Source organism: Salvia miltiorrhiza, chromosome 5 (assembly GCF_028751815.1).
Source record: "Salvia miltiorrhiza cultivar Shanhuang (shh) chromosome 5, IMPLAD_Smil_shh, whole genome shotgun sequence".
Classification (NCBI taxonomy): Eukaryota; Viridiplantae; Streptophyta; class Magnoliopsida; order Lamiales; family Lamiaceae; genus Salvia; species Salvia miltiorrhiza.
In genome coordinates, this window is record NC_080391.1 from 31,274,529 (window position 1) to 31,295,662 (window position 21,134).

General features: G+C 36.4%; 2 protein-coding genes across 5 annotated transcripts; one reads left to right on the forward strand and one right to left on the reverse strand.

The window, feature by feature from the left end:
• Positions 1–1,924: 1,924 nt before the first annotated feature.
• Positions 1,925–6,806, reverse strand: LOC131026450 (bystin-like). Its single transcript, XM_057956318.1, has 11 exons — positions 6,352–6,806; positions 5,764–5,890; positions 5,468–5,519; positions 5,035–5,362; positions 4,712–4,791; positions 3,957–4,004; positions 3,538–3,684; positions 3,349–3,421; positions 3,176–3,251; positions 2,490–2,601; positions 1,925–2,330 (listed from the first exon to the last, which is right to left on the reverse strand). The coding sequence occupies exons 1-10, from the start codon at positions 6,691–6,693 to the stop codon at positions 2,522–2,524; spliced, it is 1,353 nt and encodes a 450-aa protein (XP_057812301.1). The 5' UTR covers positions 6,694–6,806; the 3' UTR covers positions 1,925–2,330; positions 2,490–2,521.
• A 6,997-nt stretch (positions 6,807–13,803) lies between these two features.
• Positions 13,804–20,820, forward strand: LOC131026451 (ubiquitin carboxyl-terminal hydrolase 25-like). 4 transcript variants are annotated; one of them, XM_057956319.1, is made up of 9 exons: positions 13,804–14,182; positions 15,200–15,692; positions 15,857–15,932; positions 16,042–16,134; positions 17,489–17,575; positions 17,670–18,757; positions 19,210–19,338; positions 20,288–20,422; positions 20,497–20,820. In XM_057956319.1, the coding sequence occupies exons 1-8, from the start codon at positions 13,999–14,001 to the stop codon at positions 20,406–20,408; spliced, it is 2,271 nt and encodes a 756-aa protein (XP_057812302.1). In that variant the 5' UTR covers positions 13,804–13,998; the 3' UTR covers positions 20,409–20,422; positions 20,497–20,820. The 4 variants fall into 4 exon arrangements, with proteins under 4 accessions (XP_057812302.1, XP_057812304.1, XP_057812303.1 ...); XM_057956321.1 differs by having other exon boundaries at positions 20,500–20,820; XM_057956320.1 differs by having other exon boundaries at positions 20,288–20,412.
• The last annotated feature ends 314 nt before the right edge of the window (positions 20,821–21,134 follow it).

Here is a 21,134-nt window from a genome sequence, read left to right on the forward strand (position 1 = left end):
GAGAGTAATTACAAATTAAGGAGATTTGAGAAAAATTTAAGCAGTGAAGTTTTAAAATGTTTTGTAGGAGAGAATATATATTTTTCTATTATATATTATCTTCGTCTCAATTCAATAGGCCACAAGGTCTGGACACGAATGTTACGAGACAAATACTCCTTCTGTCTCACTATAAGTGAGACCATTTTTTTTTGCACGAGAATTAAGAAATGTATATTTTGTGTGTAAGTGAAAAGGTGTTTAAAGGGTTAAACTTTTACCCAAAAATGAAAGAGTCACACTTATGGTGGGACACCCAAAATAGAAAGAGTCTCACTTATAGTAGGACGTAGGGAGTAGTTTTTAATAAAATAAGAGTGAGAAAGTAAAATTTTAAGGTATATTTGACCAAAAAATAGGAAAGATAAATGGATATGTTATTTTTTAAATGAAATAAGAGATAATTATGTATGATATGAACCCCAATGACATTTGATGTGAATAATTAGTTATGAGAAGTTTTTGTTATGTATTAATTTTTTATTTAGAAAATGACTTATTGAAATGAGACGTTTAAATAAGGAAACGTGCATATTGAATTGGGACGATGGGAATATAAAATATATTTGATTTTGAATAAACCTACATCATATGCGAGTTTCTTTTTCACAGTAAACAAAAGTGGGGTTTTCGTATAATTTTTTTTCAATTAGTGTTTAAGAGTAGCTCTCCTGTTTAAGAGTAGCTCTCCTGTTATTTACCTAACTTTTCAGATAATTAAGTATATTTATTCATTGACTTCGTCATTGTTCTAATTTTTCATTTGTAACGTTGATTCTTAGCCCTTGCACTTTTTTTTGAAATTTCGATTCCAAGAATAATACCAAGACCAAAATTTTAGGCCAGAATTCGATTTTAACTCGCATAAAAAAAGGTAAACTAAGCATCTAAGTGATGAATTTAAGACAAATTCCAATTTCAACAAAGCCTTGTACCAAAATCAAATTTATATACATAATAGGGGACAAAGCTCAGCCAACCAAAAATACAATTACTAAGCATTCAATTTGAGCGACAGGATGGATAGATAAAAATAATTTAAACTAATTTGGCATGTATTTTATAGGTTGAATAATTTTGAACTTATTTAATCATCTTATCCTTCAAATACTCAATTTTATATTTTGTCAATCTATCAATATCACTCAAAGTTAATATTTTACAAGATTGTTACGTATGTAATTGTATATTGTACATAATTGTATATTTTTATCTTCAAGATTATAATTTTTCCAATCTCATATTTTCACTAAGGTATAAATCAAGCAAAACTAACTCAAATAGTAAAAATTACTAAACTTACTAAGAGCCTTAAGATATAGTACCAAAGTTTCAATCAATCTTAATAAACAAAATATTTATCACAATATAGCATTCTATTTTGTTGTAAATTTGTTATGAGAAAATGAAGGATACAAAAAACTTTCCTCAAATCTTTTTTTCTCATTTTCTACAAAAAAAAAAAATCATTATTTCCCATTCTTCATTTTCACTCCAATAAAAATAATATTATCAAATAAAAAATAAAGGGATAATATTATCCCTTAAAGTGAAAAAAAAAGGATTGAGAAATAATTAAATTCTATTTCTATAGGCAATGAAGAAAGAGAAAGAACAAATATAAAGAAATAAATTTTTATTATTCATTATTTTCTTATGATAAATTTACAATCAAATAGAACACACAAAATCAAACTAGCAACAAAAGGAACTTAGAATATATACTTTAGATATAAACATATACTGCTTCTTTTATGGCGCCTGTTGCTACCGAGCAAAGCAACATGCCCAAATTCATAGCAATATTAATTACATCATGCATTTTCCCTCCAAAAAAATAAAAGAGAGCAAAATTCATTTTCCAAGAAGGCATTAAAACAAACACTTCAAAACTGGCAACGTGTGAAGTCTTACTACTATGGTTAAATACATAACTTGAAGAATAACATTCCTCTGGAGTTAATTTAAACTACAATATCAATTTGCCACTGTAATTTCTCAAGAGTCCATAGAATTACATACTGTATTTCAGATTTTAACTAGCCTAACAATTGCATCTCGGATCTACAAGTGAATGGAATACTGCAAGAAGGAAAGCAAGTTCCACGTATGCACCAATCAAAAATGAAAACTGCAATCAACAAACATATACCGATATACCAAAATCTTGAAGCTGGTCGCTTGATAAGCGGAAGCTTCTGCTATAATCACACTATTTTCTTCCACCAACACCTGAACCCCAATAAGGAATAAGTATTTAATGAAGTTCGTTCCAAAAAAATTTGAACCACCTGCATCAACAGCTCGAATAATAAGAAATCATTCATGCGATATAACAGCCATCTTTCAAGAGACAACATGTTCATAAGAACAAATCTGCACACACACAAATATACAAGAAAATAAATTTAATACTTGAGATGTGCGAGGAATGAGTAGTGGAAGATCACCTTTACTAAAAGAAAGTATAGCTGCAGCAAATCTAATCCTCCTCCATTGGTACATCTGGAATATCAAACCTGTCTTCTTGAATTGTTTTGTTGACTACAGATAAATGGGTTGGTGCTAAGGAGTTATGGAACACGTAATTGCAAAAGTGATTAGGTAGAATTATCAAATCTTTAATTGTCGCAAGACATCATTAGGACAATCAACTGTGCAATTCCGCTAGTTTGTATGACCAAAATACCCAAAAAAAGACCTCATTTACCATATAGGACTTCACAAGTCAAATGAAATTCCTCTACAGCATAAAACAATAATTTGCTTCTAGTCATCCACATTGAGCTCAATCATAAAGACTGAAGTCACTGAACACCTTCTTCCTCACAGTGGGGAACCACATCTCATCCATGTTGCAACTCTGCTTTACTTTTTCTTTTTTTCTTTTCCCTATTCAATAGTCATAATTGTGCAAACTAGAGGCTTACATTTAGTATCCAAATCAGATATATTCAAAGAATTGAAGGGCCAATTTTCTATATAAATTGAAAATTAAAACAAATTTCAGTTTAAAAACACTATGATTATAAGCCACGAATAGGTATGGAGGGTATTGTCACGAAGAAGAGAAAACTAGCATGCATGTCTCAAACAAATATAAAACTCATACTACGAAGGAGAAGGGAAAGGATATATATTGACATAGGATCACTATCCTTCTCCCCACGGTTACGGCTATTATTTAATTCCCTCAGTATTTCAGGTGTAACCTGCATCATAATGAAAAATACAGATAATAGTATTGCAAATTCCATGAATTAGAAACAAGAAAGAAATAGTTTATCACAGGTAAGCTGATGATCTTACTAGTTTATGTCTTTGCCTTTCAACTAGTGTGTTGAGATCATCTTTGTCCTCCTTTGTTAATTCATTTTTGTACCTGTACAAATTGTTTAATCAAACAGAATCAAGCAACGCTAGGAAGATTTACAATACGCAATCAAAAGAAAATATTAAGTAATTCATTTTCAGGGGAAAATGTCAAGAGAAACTAACCTCTGTGCAAATGCAAGAAGTGATTGATGCCAGATCACAGGCATTACTCTGGATTCATCATAGAATTTCATAAAATGTGCAACCAAAGCATCAAGTACACGATATGGCAATGCGTACTTCTTCTCAATTAGCAACTTGATGAAATAACTGCTCAAAACATACAAGTCAAATTTTATTCATAAAGGATGAGTGCAAATATCTAGGGAAAAAGTAAATGAAGATAGAGAGCATTGCAATACAAAACACAACTTTTGTAATCAATACAATGGATCGTTTAGTAAGCAGCTAGTTCATAGGATTATCAATGAAATATTATGATTTTCTCTTGAAAGTGAATGCAAGCTTATTGACCGCCAGCATCAACTATGTTGTGCTTGTGCATTTACGGAATCCCAGAAGATCATTGCATATATCTATACCTTGTTGTACCATAGTATTCCATCTCCGCAAGCTTCAATAATGCAACACTGTCATGAGTAACAGAGAAACATATCAACAACCAAATTGTAAAATATAATAGCAGATAGAAATATCAGAAATTAGAAAACCAGACAAGGGAAATCGGTTGACGAGTAGTTATAAGTTTCTATAGAGCAGTCAGTGGGTTTTTTATTCATCCAGCTTCCGGATGTCAGGACACTCACTCACTTTGTTGTTGATGTCTGCCAAATGTCAGTCCAGTTCAGCTATATGCCATGTTACATCTAATTCTCATATCATTGCGAGGAAGGATATATCAAATTCAGCTAAGTCCAACCTGCACTTATCAGCTAAACTAAAGCAAAACCTTGTTGGTTTTCTAGTGATGGCCAATGGGTCATTTCAGCAAACAAACTCATCTATGACCAGCCTACGACATGGTTCAACATTTCAACTTCTCATTTTACAGATTAGAATCATTCAAATGGAAGTGTAAAACATGTAAATGTTACTTATCATACTTTCAAGTTTATTGATATTTCCTATGTTTGGAGGGTTGTTCCAAGTATATATCATGGTTGAGTATGTTGGAAAGAGAATCTTTTAGTAATTTTCAAGTTTGAGATTTACTCTGTTAGTTTTAATTTGTTCTTTGAGAAATTTCCAGCAAGATCATGCATCTCTTCGGTGAAATTTTCAGCAAGTAATTAAAAAGGCCTTTTTATCAGAATTATGGCAGAGAACGCAACATTACCTAGAGTGAAGAGGAGGAATAGAAACCTTCTCAATGATGCTCCCGACTATGACAGCTTCCCTTAAATTGCATGTCTTTGACTGGAAGAAAAACACACAAGGCATCATTGTTTGTATTCAAATCCAGAAATGCAGAACAATATGCATGTTGCTTGAGAAACATTTCCAAAAAAATGCCGCTAGGTTCTCTAGATACTAACAAATAATGCAGTAAAACAGAGGAATCAAGTTGAACTTGAACATAGACTAGTCGAAGGTTCCGAAACCATGATAAAATCCCCAACCAAACCAAAAGAGTAGATCCCCCATAGAGCAAAAGCGTACCTCACACAAGGGCAATAAAATTCCCTTATTAAAAGCAGCTGGTTTGTAGAGAGCCTTTTTCAACGACTGGTATAAAGCAAAGTGCAGCCTCTTATTTTTCCGAATATCTTCTCTCACGCGTGGCAGCAAAACAAACTTATAGAACCGTTCCACCTTCTTAACACCCATATTTGAAGCAAAGATTCTTGTTGCTTGATACATTGCATTTGGTGACCATTTATCAGGTTCTGTCAGGTATAAAACTTCTTCCCAGAATTGCAGAGAAGGTACGTGCTTGAAAGCTTTGGGCATCTTGCCAGAGGTGTACTTGTTAAGCAGTTTACCAACCCTGCATAATACATATGCCACCCAACATCAGTAAAATCATTAGCAAGGGAAAGACGACCAGAAATCACATTGCAGTTGGTGATCAGTGACAAGGCTATAAGCATACCCCTTGTACAGCTCAATGATGGAGTTGTCCAATTTCGGCATTGGTTGTGCTCCTACACACAAACACAACATTCAATACACTTGCCAATTGCAGGACACTAATTGTCATCATTAGCTAAAGATTAATATGATGCATCATTTCGTAAATTGAAAAGCACCTAGATTCGTATTAGCAATACAAAATATTTCATGAGTATGTATAACCCCCAACATTTGATTTTAGTACTAACTTTTGACACCCCATCCAATATGAAAGGATGAACGGGTTAATTATCATCAGCAAATTTGAACTCATACCAGATGAAACTTGGGCATCTTTTTCCTTGATCTTCTCCACAATGATGTCAGCCAATGTTCGTTCAGGGCGATCATCTTTTGATAGAAAGGCATCCAGCAACTTTTCTTCCTCCTCATTAATATCATCCTTCATATCATAGTAGTACAATTAGCACCAAGCGATGGCTTCAACTAAGTCTTCAACAACAAAAAAACGTTCTGCAAAGATCTAACTACCAGCCCCACTAGATTTCCTTTTGCTTAATCACTCAATGGCCGTCTCTTTCTCCTCTTGTTACAGTCCAAACCTTTTTCTCTCTTTCACCCTCTCTTAGTTATAACTAAAGTAATCTGACAGTCATAACTGATTCAAAATCCACTGTTCTCAAATTTCTCAGTTTGCCTCATTCTGTAATCCATAGTTTTCCTTTTTTAGAAAAAAATATTCTCATTCGGTTCTATCTGCTAGCTGCTAGTAACTAAAGAGCCCTTAAAAAACACGCATATTGTAAGAAAAGAAGGAAGCACTCTAACAAAACATGTTCCCCGTAACAAAACCACAGGAAAAAGAGATGACTTGAGACATAAACGAAAGAGAGCAAGTCGAACCTCGAAATTCCACTGGCCAAACTGACTCTGGGTCTCGGAAAACTCTTCAAAATCATCCACGTCGTCATCGTCGTCTTTGAGGCCGTGAATTTGAGGAAACACAATTTTAGTGTTAGGGTTGTGGTCAGCAACATTGTTGTCGTTTTCCTCTTCTCGCTGGATCTCCTTCTGCTGTAAAAGGGCTTCCTTTAGAATCTTAGAGCTGACGGTCGACGGGACGAGCTTGTCCTCTAGCTGGTGGTGCTTCGGCGGCTTGCTCCGCTTCTTGCCCGTGGAGAATGCGTCGGAGCCCAACGGCAAAAACGGCTCCGGGTTCGTGATTCGTGAACGTTTCTTCGACATTGTTGATGACCAAAAAACAAAACCCTACTTCGTGAAAGTGGGGTTTTAGGTGTTTTTTATGTAGGACTAGTTTTATACTTTTCTTATTACTGGTTTTGGTTTTTGCCTATCACAACTTTTACAATGACATAACTCATGACAACAAATTAATTTTAATATTTTAATTGAATGTTATCTTTATAGTGACATGTAATAAACTTAAGAAGATTTACTTATATGTGATTTTCCTCAATCAATTTATTCCATTAAAAAAAATTAATTTATTTTAGTTTCAAATTTATCTAAAGAAAATCACAAATTCACACCGAAAAATTTTAGTGTGCTCAAAACAATCATCCAACTTTTTTTTATCTCTATTGTCGTGATGTGCATTGATAAAACATACTATATCCATCTCAATTAAATAGATTTTTTTTTTTCAGATATTCCAAAATATAGGTCAATTTTCATAAAAGGTGATGCATTTTTAAATTATTTATTTATAAATATATCTCTATTTGATTCTTTGATTAACTCTAGAATTAATGTGTAGAATTTAACCAACGAAACAATCAAAAGCAAAACGAACAATGCAAGAAGGATTTACGTGGTTCGGCGTAAATGCCTACGTCCACGGAGAAAGAGTATCGCGATTTCTTATTCAATCTCAAAAGCAAGAATTACAGATGAGAATCAAGCTCTACAATGGCTTCTCTCCTCTCGCTCTGTACTATCTCTAGCTCTCTCAAGATCTCTCACACTTCATGTTGCTTGCTGTTACATCACGCAGAATATAATATGTATATTCATCTCCATGCTGACCCTACGATCTCCCTCAACGGTGCAGATTAGTCCATCAATAACTAACAACTAACTCACTCTTTTATTTGCAAAAGAGTCCTTCCGCAGAGATGAGAAATAGCAGCCAACACCTTGAGCTTATGGAATATCACAAACCAACAATCTCCACCTTGATATAACATAAGCACCACGATAATCTTCCTCTCATAACCTTGCTTATCGAACATTGACCAACTGCATACAGTACTTGAACTTCACCCTTAATAATGCCTTTGTGAGAGCATCTGCTGCATTATCCTCAGTGGGTACTTTCAACATCTGTATAAGCCCTTTGTTCACTAAGTCTCTTACAAAATGATACCTTACATCGATGTGTTTCGACCTCTCATGAAACACTTGATGTTTGGCCAAGTGCAATGCACTTTGATTATCACAGAAGATTTCTACATTCTTCTGAAAAACACCAAAATCAGCTAACATTCCTTTAAGCCAAACTCCCTCCTTCACTGCCTCTGTCATTGCCATGAACTCAGCTTCGGTTGTGGACAATGCAACCACAGACTGCAACATTGACTTCCAGCTAATGGCAGTACCATATAAGCTAAAAATGTATCCAGTTTGTGATCTCCTGCTATCTTCATATGATGCATAATCTGCATCAACAAATCCCATCAAAGGATTTCCTAACCATCTTTCCTTCTTCTCAAACACTAATCCACAGCAATCACTTCCTCTTATGTATCTTAATACACATTTCAGAGCTTCCCAATGAGGTTTACCAGGGTTTGACATAAATTTGCTGAGTATGCTGATAGCATAGGATAAATCAGGCCTTGTGCATATCATCATATACATTATGCTGCCCACAGCATTTGAGTATGGCACCGAATGCATCTCTCTCTTTTCCTTATCTGTCTTTGGACACTGAGAAGTACTGAGCTTTGTCTGCTGCATTATAGGCACTACCAGGCTCTTAGCTTGATGCAGCCTGAATTTCTTTATCACCTTCAAAGCATAATCACTCTGAAGAAGACACAACCTTCCTCTATCCTGGTCCCTTATGATGTCCATTCCCATAATTCTTCTTGCCTTTCCTAACTCCTTCATCTCAAAAACTGATTTAAGTTGCTCCTTCAACAACTCTATTTCTTTAATACTCTTGCTAGCAATTAGCATGTCATCAACATAGAGTAGGAGGTATACAAGAACCTTCTTACTATTCTTTTTCAAATATACACAATTATCATGGTTAGATCTTTCAAAACCATGGCTAAGCATGAATTCATCGAACCTTATATACCACTGTCTAGAGCTTTGCTTAAGACCATATAGAGATTTCTTTAGAAAACATACCTTTCCTTCCTGTCCTGACTTTATGAACCCCTCCGGTTGGTCCATATATATTGTTTCCTTCAAGCTTCCATTTAAGAAAGCTGTCTTTACATCAAGTTGTTCCAAGAACATATCCTACTGAGTTACAAGAGAGAGCAACATTCTGATGGAGCAGTGTTTAACTACGGGTGAAAAGATTTCATTGAAATCTATACCTTCCTTTTGTGTATATCCTTTTGCCACAAGTCTAGCCTTGAACCTAATCTGCTCCATTCCATTGACCATTTCAAACTTCTTCTTATAAATCCATTTGCAGCCTACTGGTTTTTGGTGTAAAGGCTTGTCCACCAAAATCCAAGTATTGTTCTTCATCAATGAATCCAGTTATTCTTTCATGGCTTCCAGCCATTTCTCTCTGTCTCTGCTACTCATAGCTTCTTTGAAGTTACTGGGTTCCTGATACTCAATGTTCTCTGCAACATTGAATGCATATGCTATCATATCTGCATTTCCATATCTGGATGGAGGCTTTATCTCCCTTCTTTGTCTGTCTCTAGCAAGCAAATAATTTTGTAAATCATCATCATCCTCTTCCATCTGATATGATTCTTCACTGTCATCATCAGATTTGGAAACATCCTCATGTTGCAGCTCCACCTTAACCTCTGCACCATCTTGACTCTGAGGTTTTGGTTGTTTATCTTGTAGCAGCAGCTTCTCTTTGTTGAATGGCATTATGTCTTCTCTAAAGACCACATCCCTGCTGATTATGATCTTACTTGATCTTGGCTCAGTACACCATAGCCTATACCCCTTTACACCAGTTGGGTATCCCACCATTATACAATGGACCAGCCGGAGAATTTAACCAACGAAACAATCAAAAGCAAAACGAACAATGCAAGAAGGATTTACGTGGTTCGGCGTAAATGCCTACGTCCACGGAGAAAGAGTATTGCGATTTCTTATTCAATCTCAAAAGCAAGAATTACAGATGAGAATCAAGCTCTACAATGGCTTCTCTCCTCTCGTTCTATACTATCTCTAGCTCTCTCAAGATCTATCACACTTCATGTTGCTTGCTGTTACATCACGCAGAATATAGTATGTATATTCCTCTCCATGCTGACCCTACGATCTCCCTCAACGGTGCAGATTAGTCCATCAATAACTAACAACTAACTCACTCTTTTATTTGCAAAAGAGCCTTCCGCAGAGATGAGAAATAACAGCCAACACCTTGAGCTTATGGAATATCACAAACCAACATAATGTATTGTCAAATAATAAATACGGGCGAAGTTACTTGTATAATATTCTTTTCCAATAATTTTCTTAATCCTTGGGCAGAATTCAATCAACTTAAATAATTGGGACCAATGAAGTATTTTGAAAAAATTCTGAGTTGTATAATATGCATCAAAGAATAAAACTTCTAGAGATTTTTTTTTGCTAATATGCATTAAAAAAAAAGTTTTAGAAAATCTTTTTTGTTTAGTAGAAACCTAAAATATAAAATAGATGGATATTTTGGTGGATATTTTGATGGACATTTAACTAGCTAATAATGATCGTTGATAAAAATATGTTATTAATTGAGATATTGATAATTGATTTAACTCACATACAATTATAAAAAGACATTTTATTTGAACAATCATAGCAGAGATCTATCTTAGTATAAGTTAAACAAATATGAATGTTATCTTTTAAGTTAGGATAATATTTTACGTATTAGGATATATGAAATTTTACATATGTAATTTAATTACAAATACAATGACCTAAGATATATATATGAAATATATATAGTTTCGCACACTTTTGACTCATCTAAGAGTGGACATGATTTGATTTAAATGGTAGTAAATTAAATTAAACCAAATCGAATACGATCTAATTTGATTTACGATTTAAAAATTAAATTAGATTTTTTAGGACTATAATAATAATAAAAATATGTTTTGTCTATAGTAGTAGGGTTTTCGTCTTACCTGTACTGTTGTCAATGGCGGCCCAGGTGAAGTGGTTCAGGGGAGGGCTAGGTTGCAGTCGCGCATTGCTTCCGCCAACGACGGGGACCGGAGGAGGCAGGTCGACGGAGGGCGAGAGAGAATTGCATGGTCACACGTGTTTCTGTTTATGTTTGTTTATTAGCATATTTGCACATCAAATACAACACTGGTCACAAAAAACTGAGACAAAAAATTAAATAAAATTTTGGGCCAAACACAAGGACTTGAGGCCCAAATGTAAAACAGTACGTGGCACAACTTAGCGGACCAACACACGAAACTCCTGGGCCCACATTCTCCCGCTCATCCAATTCGGTGTAATAATGAAGTATTTCTCTACATAACAATAATAAAACTACTCCCTCTGTCCCATTAAAGTTGGTCTTATTCTTTTCGGCACGGAGATTAAGAAATGGATAGTTAGTGTTTAATTAAATGTGGTACATCAAAATTAATGAGTTAATTAAAATTTCCTTCAACCTAACTTTATCTTCTTCAACCTAACTTCACTACATCCGGCGACGTCGCCGGCAACGCCGACGCCAGTGGTCGCCGGTAGCCTCTCACCCAAACCATGTTGGATTTGTATACTGAAAGCAAGAACCTTTTGTGCTTGTATACATTGATTCCTGTATTCACTGTTTTATCTCCTATCTGATTGTGTTCATGATTGCATATGTATGTTCTTTATCTCTATATAAGTAGATCACAGAAGACCGTATAATTGGAATAACCTTAAGAGATATAATATAATCACAGCCGAAATAACCCTAGGACAAGTTATTGGTTTAGGCTGCGGTATAGATGGAAGTAGTTTGTCTTGACTACTTATCTATACTGGTACGTCATAACGTATTGATAGGACCACAGTGAGATGTATTCTTCTATCTGACTTAAGTGAAGAATCAAGATCTCGGTAACTTATATGATCTTAATACTAATAAGATTTCAGATATACATGTTGATTCGTTTATCACTTTGATTTACTATGAGTGAGAGTTATATAGTAACTTGAGTACTCTGTATCTTAGGTGATAGCAGTTAATATATGATATTTGATTATCTGTATTAGTACTCGTATCCGATAGAGGATAATGACATCCCCTTAAGGAGCTCAATAATGTTTATTGCGTTAAACCCTGCAGGTTGATTAAGTTCAGGCGCAATAATAAGGTTTGAGTGGTAGTGCTTAAGGATTACAAGAGATTAATTAATTAAGGCTGTCAGAGCTCTAATTAATTAATGGATGTCGGATATTTTAAATACGAGGATTTAATAAGTCTAAATACAAGCCCCGACTCAAATGCCGGCAATAAAGGGGTAAGTCAATATTGGTTCTCTAGTGGAATGAACTGATATTTATAAATTAATTATGGTCTGGGCTGACCATAGATAAATTAATTTATTTGAGGCCCATCTTTATTCCTTGTATCTGGTCCCTGGACTGGCCCAATGTCTCCTAGCCCAAGTAGGGCTAGAAATCGCCCCTGCACCAAAACTGGCGCCCCCTCCCTTCTTCTGTATTATAAAATACAGTTGTCAGCTCTCAGGAAACACACACTGATAATTATTAGGGTTTTTGAGAGCTAAGGAGGCGCAGGAAATGTGCAGGGTGATTTCTAGCTTGGGACTTTCATAGCTCGTTGTCCATCCAACGGTGAAAGCTGAGCGGGATACAATCGAGAAGATCAGAACTGGAGTCTTTCGACACGATCATCAACGACCTCTGCATCCGTTTCACAAGTAAGTAATTCCTAACACCTATGTGCAGTTGTTAAATTCATAGGAGCATGTTTAAGATTAATCGTTGTATGATAAATTAATAATAACCAAGAAACGATCATCGGACAAAGCGGAACGTTAATTCAATTTAATATTCCTTCAAACCAGACTTCACCTTCACAGGCGAGCTTCGGCGCCCATCAAAGCTAGGCTTCGATTTTCAGCCAAAGCCAAAAAAGGTTTCAATAAAAAATTAATCTATGCTTCGCATCACCTTCCTCACCCAAACCAAGCTTCAATTTTCAGCTAAAAACCAAAAAAAGGAAAGAGATAACCCAATCGACACTCCATCGCTCACCCCCAAATTGGCGGACCCAAGCTTCGATTTTCAGCCGCTCGCCCAAATCGCAGCGAAATCCCCTCAATATCCAAACCCGAAGGAAGCGGCGCTGCCTGGAGAGGCAAATCGGCGGCGGCGGCAAAGCCCTAGCCCCAAATCGCAGATGCAGCCGACTGGAGAGGCGGAGCGGCAAAGCCCTAGCCCCAAATCGGAGAGGCGGAGAGCCCTAGCCCCAAATGGAGGCTGTGGAGCGGCGCTAGGTGGAGGGAGGCGGAGGCGGGTGAAGGAATGCGAGGAGGTGGAGGAAGGCGGCGCGGGTGGAAGAAATGGAGGTGTGGATCGGCGCTAGGTGGAGGGAGGCGGTGGAGGGCCAGATCCTGGGAGAGCAGAGGCGAGGGAGAGTGAGAGTGAGGTCAGGGGACGGGGCGGCCGCCGGCGACGAGGTCGGCCGGCGGAGAAGAAGAGAGAAGGGGGTGGGGCGCTGAGGGAGGGGGGGTTGCTGTGTGCGTGTGTTAGTGTGTGTTTTTAAATAAAGAGAGTTTAGATTTAATTAGCAAATTTTAATTAAATGAATTAATTGGATTTAACTAAAATAAATATTTTCATTTTTAAAAAGTGACCAACTTTAGTGGGACACCCAAAAAGGAAATGTGGTCAACTTTCATGGGACGGAGGGAGTATAATTTTTTCAAAAAAAAAACATTACTATATCTAAAAAATTAAATTAATAAATAGAAATAGTATATTTTGGGTTAAACTAATGCAAAATATTAACAACAATATACTGATAATAACCGAAAAATGCATTCTATTAGAAGAAAAAAAAACAACCAAAAAACAATAAACAATTAATTTTCGTCAATTGAAAAATAGGAGTAACAAACAAAGGCAAAAATGAACAAAACGCGATAAAAACTGAAAATAACTAATAATTGAAAACCTCCTAACCCCAGAAAGAAACCCCCCTTTAGCTCCCGATTAATTTTATTTGAGGGATTGGAAAAAGGGAAAATCCTCGACGACGAATTCAGTCCGAAGAGAAGAAGAATCTGCAAGGGTGATGCGATCTCGGAGGTGGCGGCCGGCCAATGGTGCGGCGGAGCTGGCGGCGCGTTGATGGGCATGCTGCAGATGACGTGGCAGTCGAGCCTTCTCAAGTCGCTGAAGCGGAAGCACGGCTCGCCGCCGCTAGGGCTCCGGAACCTCGGCAATACCTGCTACCTCAACTCCGTCCTACAGTGCCTCACCTACACCCCTCCCCTCGCTAATTTCTGCCTTCGCTACCTCCACTCCTCCGTTTGTACGCTCCCGTCTCTCTCTACATCTATGTGTGTGTTTTGTCTGTTGTTTCTGTGAGTTCCGTTTCGTCTCGATATGTTTCTAGTTATTCACCGTAATAATTACTCAATCCCATGTAAATTGGTTGTTATTATGGTATCCTTTCACTCTAATTGTTTCTTCTTCTTCTTTTTCTTTCAAGAATTGAAGCATTGACTGTAACAATTTAGGGGATTTGAGCTGGCAAGGTTTATTAATTTTAGAAGTTTTTTTTAGCATTATGCGTTTCTTATTGGGGATTATTCCGTGCTTGTGATGTATTCATTTAAATTTGAAAGAGTTACTGTGGAACTTAGTAACCCAGTTATTGTACTAGTTCGTAGTTGACATTCATGAGTGGAGGCTGATGTAATTAATATGTTCTTACCAACAAGTTAATTGTGTAAAAAAAAAATTTCTCTGCGACTAGATTGAGCTTGTATATACATTCCCGCTGATCTAATTGTCCCAAAATGACTGTAATTTATAGGGGAATGAAGCTCAAAAGAGTCTAGATGGTACCCAGGCTAGCTTTATTGGAATTAAGTATGTATTATAAATATTTGAAATATCTATAGATGTTTATGACTAAAGACATTTCCGTCTATGAGATGTTGAGAAATGGAACTAAATGATCCCAGTCTGCTCCTCTTATTGGCTAGAACTTTCAATAGTTCATGTAAAGATAAATCTTGCAATGTTAAGGGCGATTGATAAACACAGTCTACGGGTTACATTCTAGTTCCTTTATTCTGTAATTAACTAATAAATTTAGTTTCTCTTCTATGCTTTTAAAATGAACTCTGCATGATATTAGAACTTTGTTTTCATATATCTTGCCCTCAGGAATTGGCTATTAAAAAGAGACTATAGTCAGCGTAAATGTTCTCCAATATATAGTCAGCATAAGTATTCTTCAATGGTATAATAAAGCTTTAGTTTAAGGGTGGACAGTGGATAAGTGAGCCCAAAAAATTATTAACATCATAAATATTTATAGGTGACTTTGGGACAGGAAAGGAGAAGAAGGGGGATTGTCCATTCTGCATATTAGAGAAACGAATTGCTCGCTCTTTGAGTAGTGAAGCAGTTTCAGATGCGCCTGTAAAGATAAATAGCTGTTTGCGGATTTATGCTGAGCATTTTCGCACTGGGAGACAAGAAGATGCACATGAATTTTTGCGTTATGTGATTGATGCATGCCATAATACATGCTTAAGAATAAAGAAGTTGCAGCATCAACAACGGGGGAGGAATGGGACTGCCAATGGTGGTGATTTTGCTGGGGCTGGAGAAACGGTGGTCAAGGAGATCTTTGGAGGGGCGTTGCAGAGTCAAGTAAAATGTTTGTCATGTGGGGCTGAGTCAAATAAGGTTGATGAGATAATGGATATAAGTCTGGATATTTTGCATAGTGGATCACTCCGAGAAGCTTTGCAGAAGTTTTTTCAGCCTGAGGTCTTGGATGGAAATAATAAGTATAAGTGTGATAAGTAAGTATTTTAACTTCTCTAATTTTATGACCATGGATTAGTTTGCTTGTCCATATTCTTTATTCATACAAGGTGTGTGCAAATAAGCTTTACCAACATATTTTGCTTTTATTACTTCTGGTTTAAGTTCTGACTTTGTGTCATGGAAACTTGTTCCTGTTTAGCTGTAAGAAATTGGTGGCAGCAAGGAAGCAAATGTCGATTCTCGAGGCTCCAAATGTTCTTGTAATTCAATTAAAGGTGTGGTAGTTACTGGAACATATTTTATTTGTTTACTTTGGCTTACTGAGTTAGAATATTTGAATAATATCTGTTTCCTTATCTTCTTCTTCTTTTTGTTTTTGGGTAGAGGTTTGAAGGTATATTTGGTTCAAAGATTGATAAGCCCATTGCATTTGACGAGATATTGGTGCTGTCAAGTCACATGTGCAAAGGAAGCAAGGTACATTACTGCAAACAGTTTATGTGCTTTTCTTCTTCCTCCAAGCACGAAAAGTTACTGAGACAAACTTGTAAATATGCTTACAACCTTCTTTATGTTCCTCTTTCATAAATTACTATTTCATGTTGCTAATCCTATTGACTTTTCTTGCACCTGTTGATAATCAAAAGCCTATGCTGTACTTCAATCATATCAATCTCATACACCTATCGGCCGGCGTCCCCTCAAACCTGATAGTTTTCAATAATCTTTTGAGCCACTGCCTTGCACTTAGGTTTCGTAATAGGTTTTGCTTGCTTTTGCATCTCATGATTGATTGGTTCATTACTGCTCAACTTTATACTTCAAAGATTTGAACATCTATGGAGGTTCTTCTGTGATTCACTTTATGATCCTGGTTGTTTAAGTTGCACTTAAATGACTAACCTTTCTTGCACCTTTATAGCTCCTCTATCTCCACCACTTTTCCATTATGTGCACCTTTGCGCCAACCAGTTCGAGTTTTTCAGTTGCTGTTCTGCCGCCTTCATATGATATCACTATTGATCTTTTTGATTCTGAATATCTCTCTCTTGGGTAACTTGTTTTGACGATTTCATCTTCCCTATATCAATTGCTTATGGTGTTAGGTATACTTTTGTTTTGCCTAAGCGGCTCTAGGCTGCCTCAGGAGTTACTCTCTCCGTCCACAAATTGCATCCCTGTTTAAGAATGGACGGGTTTTAAGAAATTGGTTGAGTGTGTTGTGAGTGGAATAAGTATCCAACTTTTGTTGTGAGTGGGTGGTATGGGGTATACTTACTAAATATAGAAGTAAGGGTGCATTTTGTGGACTCACCAAAAGGAAATATGGGGATGCAATTCGTGGACAGAGGGAGTAGAAAGGAATCTCCCTTGATCATATAATCTGAACATTATAATTGTCATCCTTGAGTTTTCTGTGTGAACTGAGTTCAGTCTTTATCATTTACCAGCCAGGTTTTCTGCTTACAGCCGTATCATTACATTTAATTCCAGATATCCTTTTATTGTTTGATAAACATCGATTAATTTGTTATGCACGGATGAAATGTGGCTCTTTTGGACTGAAGCTGTTCTATCTGGAAACCATATTATTTGCCTTTTCATCCATAATTGCAAAAACCTATGGTAACTTTCCCTTCTGTGCTTGCAAATGCTATTTTAAGTTCTTTTCTTAGTTCTCAAGATTCATGTGATGCTAATTTTTTTTTTAAAAAAAAGATTCATGTGAAGCTTCTTTGACCAGCTATGATTTTCTTTAGATAGGTGTAGAGAGAATTGCCATAACATTTTTCTGTATTGTGACATTTATGCTGATGTCTTCTTTGTGCAGGATCAACAACCTGAATACAATCTTTTTGGTACTATTGTACATTCAGGTTTCTCTCCTGATTCTGGGCACTACTATGCATATATCAAGGTCTTTTTTAGGGTTGATGCATTTCTTCAGATTGATGTCTCTTGATTTTAGTTTGTAACCAGTAGTATCTGTCTGACTTGGTTTGTATGCTCAGGATGCGATTGGCCGCTGGTACTGCTGCAATGATTCTTATGTTTCAGTCTCAACCCTGCAAGAGGTTTTATCAGAAAAAGTGTATATACTTTTCTTCTCCCGTGCAAAACAGAGGCCCCGGACTCGGGTTGATGCAGTGGTTAATGGATCTAAGACTCATGAGTCAAATGGCAATAAGATATCAACAATGCCAAAGTCTGGTTCTGCAGATAAATCTGTTTGTAACAAACAAATTTCCAATCATCTGCAAGAGACCAACAAGTCAACTAATGGCAGTAGATCCTTTATCCAGAAGTCAGGTTGCGTAGAAAAGCCATTTAGCATGAAGATTTCTGCCAATCATTCTGAGACTAACCGGTCAAATAATTTCCTTGCAACCAATGGCACTAAAACACTTACATGCCAAAGGTCCGATTGTGTGGAGACCCCTGCTAATATGGGAGATTTTTCTGATAACCAACCGGAGACATGTAATATCACTTTACTTGAGTTAAATTCTTGCAACTCAACTGATGGACAAATAGTCGGTCGTTGTGTTAAACAAGTAGATGTTCAAGAGTCTTCAAACCACCACAGTCAGACAAGTGAATCAGGTAAATCTAAGATTGATCATGAGCGCCCTAGTCAGCAGAGAACATTTAGTGACTCTGGGAGTACCAGCAAGGTTCTTGCCCCTGGGAATATGAGGATCGTCGTTCATAAGAAAGAGCCTGGGGAGGAAAATGGACATATAGCAGCTTCACCTACTTCATTCAAAAAGGAGAGAACTGGGCTGATGAGTGACAGGAATTGTATGGGCAAAACTTCAGCAGATATTCAGAGTACAGGGAAAGGGCTATCTTGTTTGCCCCTCCATAATGGCAACGGGCCTATGGTGGTGGACTCCTTAGAGAGATGTTTGCCTGAAGTAAATGGATCTGCTCACATGACTGACTCACAAAAGAGTCTTAATTGCCAAGACTTACCCAATGGAAATATTGGGGCCTCTAACAACTCATGTGTAAAGAGGAAGACAGAAGATGATTATTCGTGCATCTTTTTTGCCAAAGATGATCAATCTCGTGCAAGAGTGGAAGCATTCAAGGAATCGTATGTCACTTTGCTTGGATAATTAAGTAGAGAATTGCCTTTCTTTTGCTAATTACCTGATGGTTCTACTTTGAAATTGCATCATAGCTTCCCCAGGACTAAGAATATATTATCTTTTGTCGATTTATATTGGTTGTGTTGATTTATTTGAAGAAATAATCTGTGGTTAGTTAGGGAAAAGATCTAGGTGACGGTTTAATTAAGTTCAGTTATCCTTCTTTGATGTGCATGGCTGGATTTGTTCCTTGATTGATTCCATTTCTGTCAGACACAAACAAGGGTCGCGAATTAAGTAATCTACTTATTGTCTATATCTAACAGAATTATTTTTACTTGTTGACTCTGTTTACCAGATATTTTTCCGGTTTAGGTTACTGTTGAAATTTCGCTGATTGAATCTACCGAAGTATGTGTGTATGGAAGATACTCAATAATGTTTTCACATTTCTCAGGATTGGAAAAGAAGCTTCCATGATTCTGCGTTCATGTGGATGGTCCGAGGAAGTGCGTAGTTTCATGCATACAACAAAAAAGTTGTGTCAAGAAACTGGGAATTCTGCACTGAATGACCATGAGAGGAAGTGAGTTCTCCTGTATTTATTATTCAGGATTAACCACTAGTTTTGCTCTGGAATATATACTGTGCAATTCTGCATCATGTGTGTTTGGCATATGCATTTTGAGTGTTGTTGCCTTGAAGAAACTTTACCTGGTTTATGCTTATCTGAGGACTCTTTCTGTGTGCTTTGAGAATAAATTTTTGTATTAAGATTCTCTGTGTTTAAATTTCATCCTGGTGAAGGCCTTAATGGAATTTTGGTCATTTAATCATTGTGTAGCTTTATGTTATATTGTTAAATTACATCTACTTCTCTGTCATGCAAAATAGAAACACACTGAGATGCAAGTTATAAGTTGCTGTGTACTTGACTCATATAGATAGTAGATTTAACTCTTTATATATTGATTTAATATTTGAATTGCTAGTTGTAGTACATTTATACCTCTAGTATATCTGTTTAAATGTAATCTGCCTAAGGATTAATTAGAGAGCAAACAGTATGAATTGAATTCTCTATGAAATTATATTTGTGTGAGGAGAAAGTCAAATGGTCTTGGTTTGTTAATTGTGTTTTAATATGTTAACATAATTTTCTTATAATCCAGTCATAATTGTTGGCTTTGGTCAATATTTTTGGCTTCAATCTATTGGTTTTCATACTTGATGCAAGTTAGGTTAAAACTTAAAAGTTGACTTTGTTTGCTTTATGCAGTAGAGTTCAGGATGCCTATTCTTGCTTGGTTGCTTGACCTTTGTTTATGGCTCCAAATTTACAAAATCAAGGATTTACTTTATTGTCGTGTGGTTGCTGTCTTGCCTTCCATAAGAATATTGCTTTTATCCAATGTTTATTGATGCATTTAGTTTAGATAGTTTTGGTATGGATGCTTGTCTTGTCTTCTTCATTCTTGGTTTTGAGATATTCCAGAAAACGCCTCTTAATATGTGTATATGTGGTCGTTGAGCAGGTGCTTACTCGTTTCACAAGCGAAGAGAACTTTTCTTTCTAAGGTTCCGGAATCACTGAAAGCAAAACTAGTTGAACGCCTCAAATTGTTTAGCCAAGAGAAACAACTATCTGGAATTTAACCGAGTAAGACATGGTATGCTCTGCACTGAATGTTTGATGTAACAGGGTCCCAAGTAATTATAGTATTATTTTATGTGCAAATTGCAGCAGTTTTGGTGAGAGTGTAATCTGTTCCCATGCGGTGAATATGCTTGTAAATATTTTGCGGATGCAAACCTGAGAGAACCTGGTTGGTTGAGTTAGGAAGTGTTGTTGAGGCGGCGCAGCTGCACAGTTGGTACTGAGAGAAGAGAGCATCTGGAGAAGGCACACAATTCAATCTTTGTACAATATTCTTTTTGGCCGTAGCCCAATCCTCATTTTTATAGACCCATTATAGTTTGAATGCGGTCTTTCGAGGAGTTTTGGATGTACTGCAATTTCTAATATTACAGATCGGGATAAATCTACAAGCATCGTTTCGTTTGGTTTTGCTCGCTGAATCAGGTGGGGGCGTTCATAGAAGTAAAGGTTTTTTTTTTTTTTTTTGGGTGGTGGGGTGTATACAACTTATTCGTGAAGCATGGAATATATCAATGCAGTGCAGTATCTGTTGTTGATATGGGTATATTGCACCAGTTTTATATTTATGAAGTATAGTTAATTTGAATAGAATACAAGCCTGCATGCGTGATTAGACTATGGTAGGCGGGCTTATTGCGGTTCATACGAGAACTTTTGAATCTTAACCCTTTTACATATTTTAAATATAGATCTTGCAATGGAAATACAATATTTTAATTATA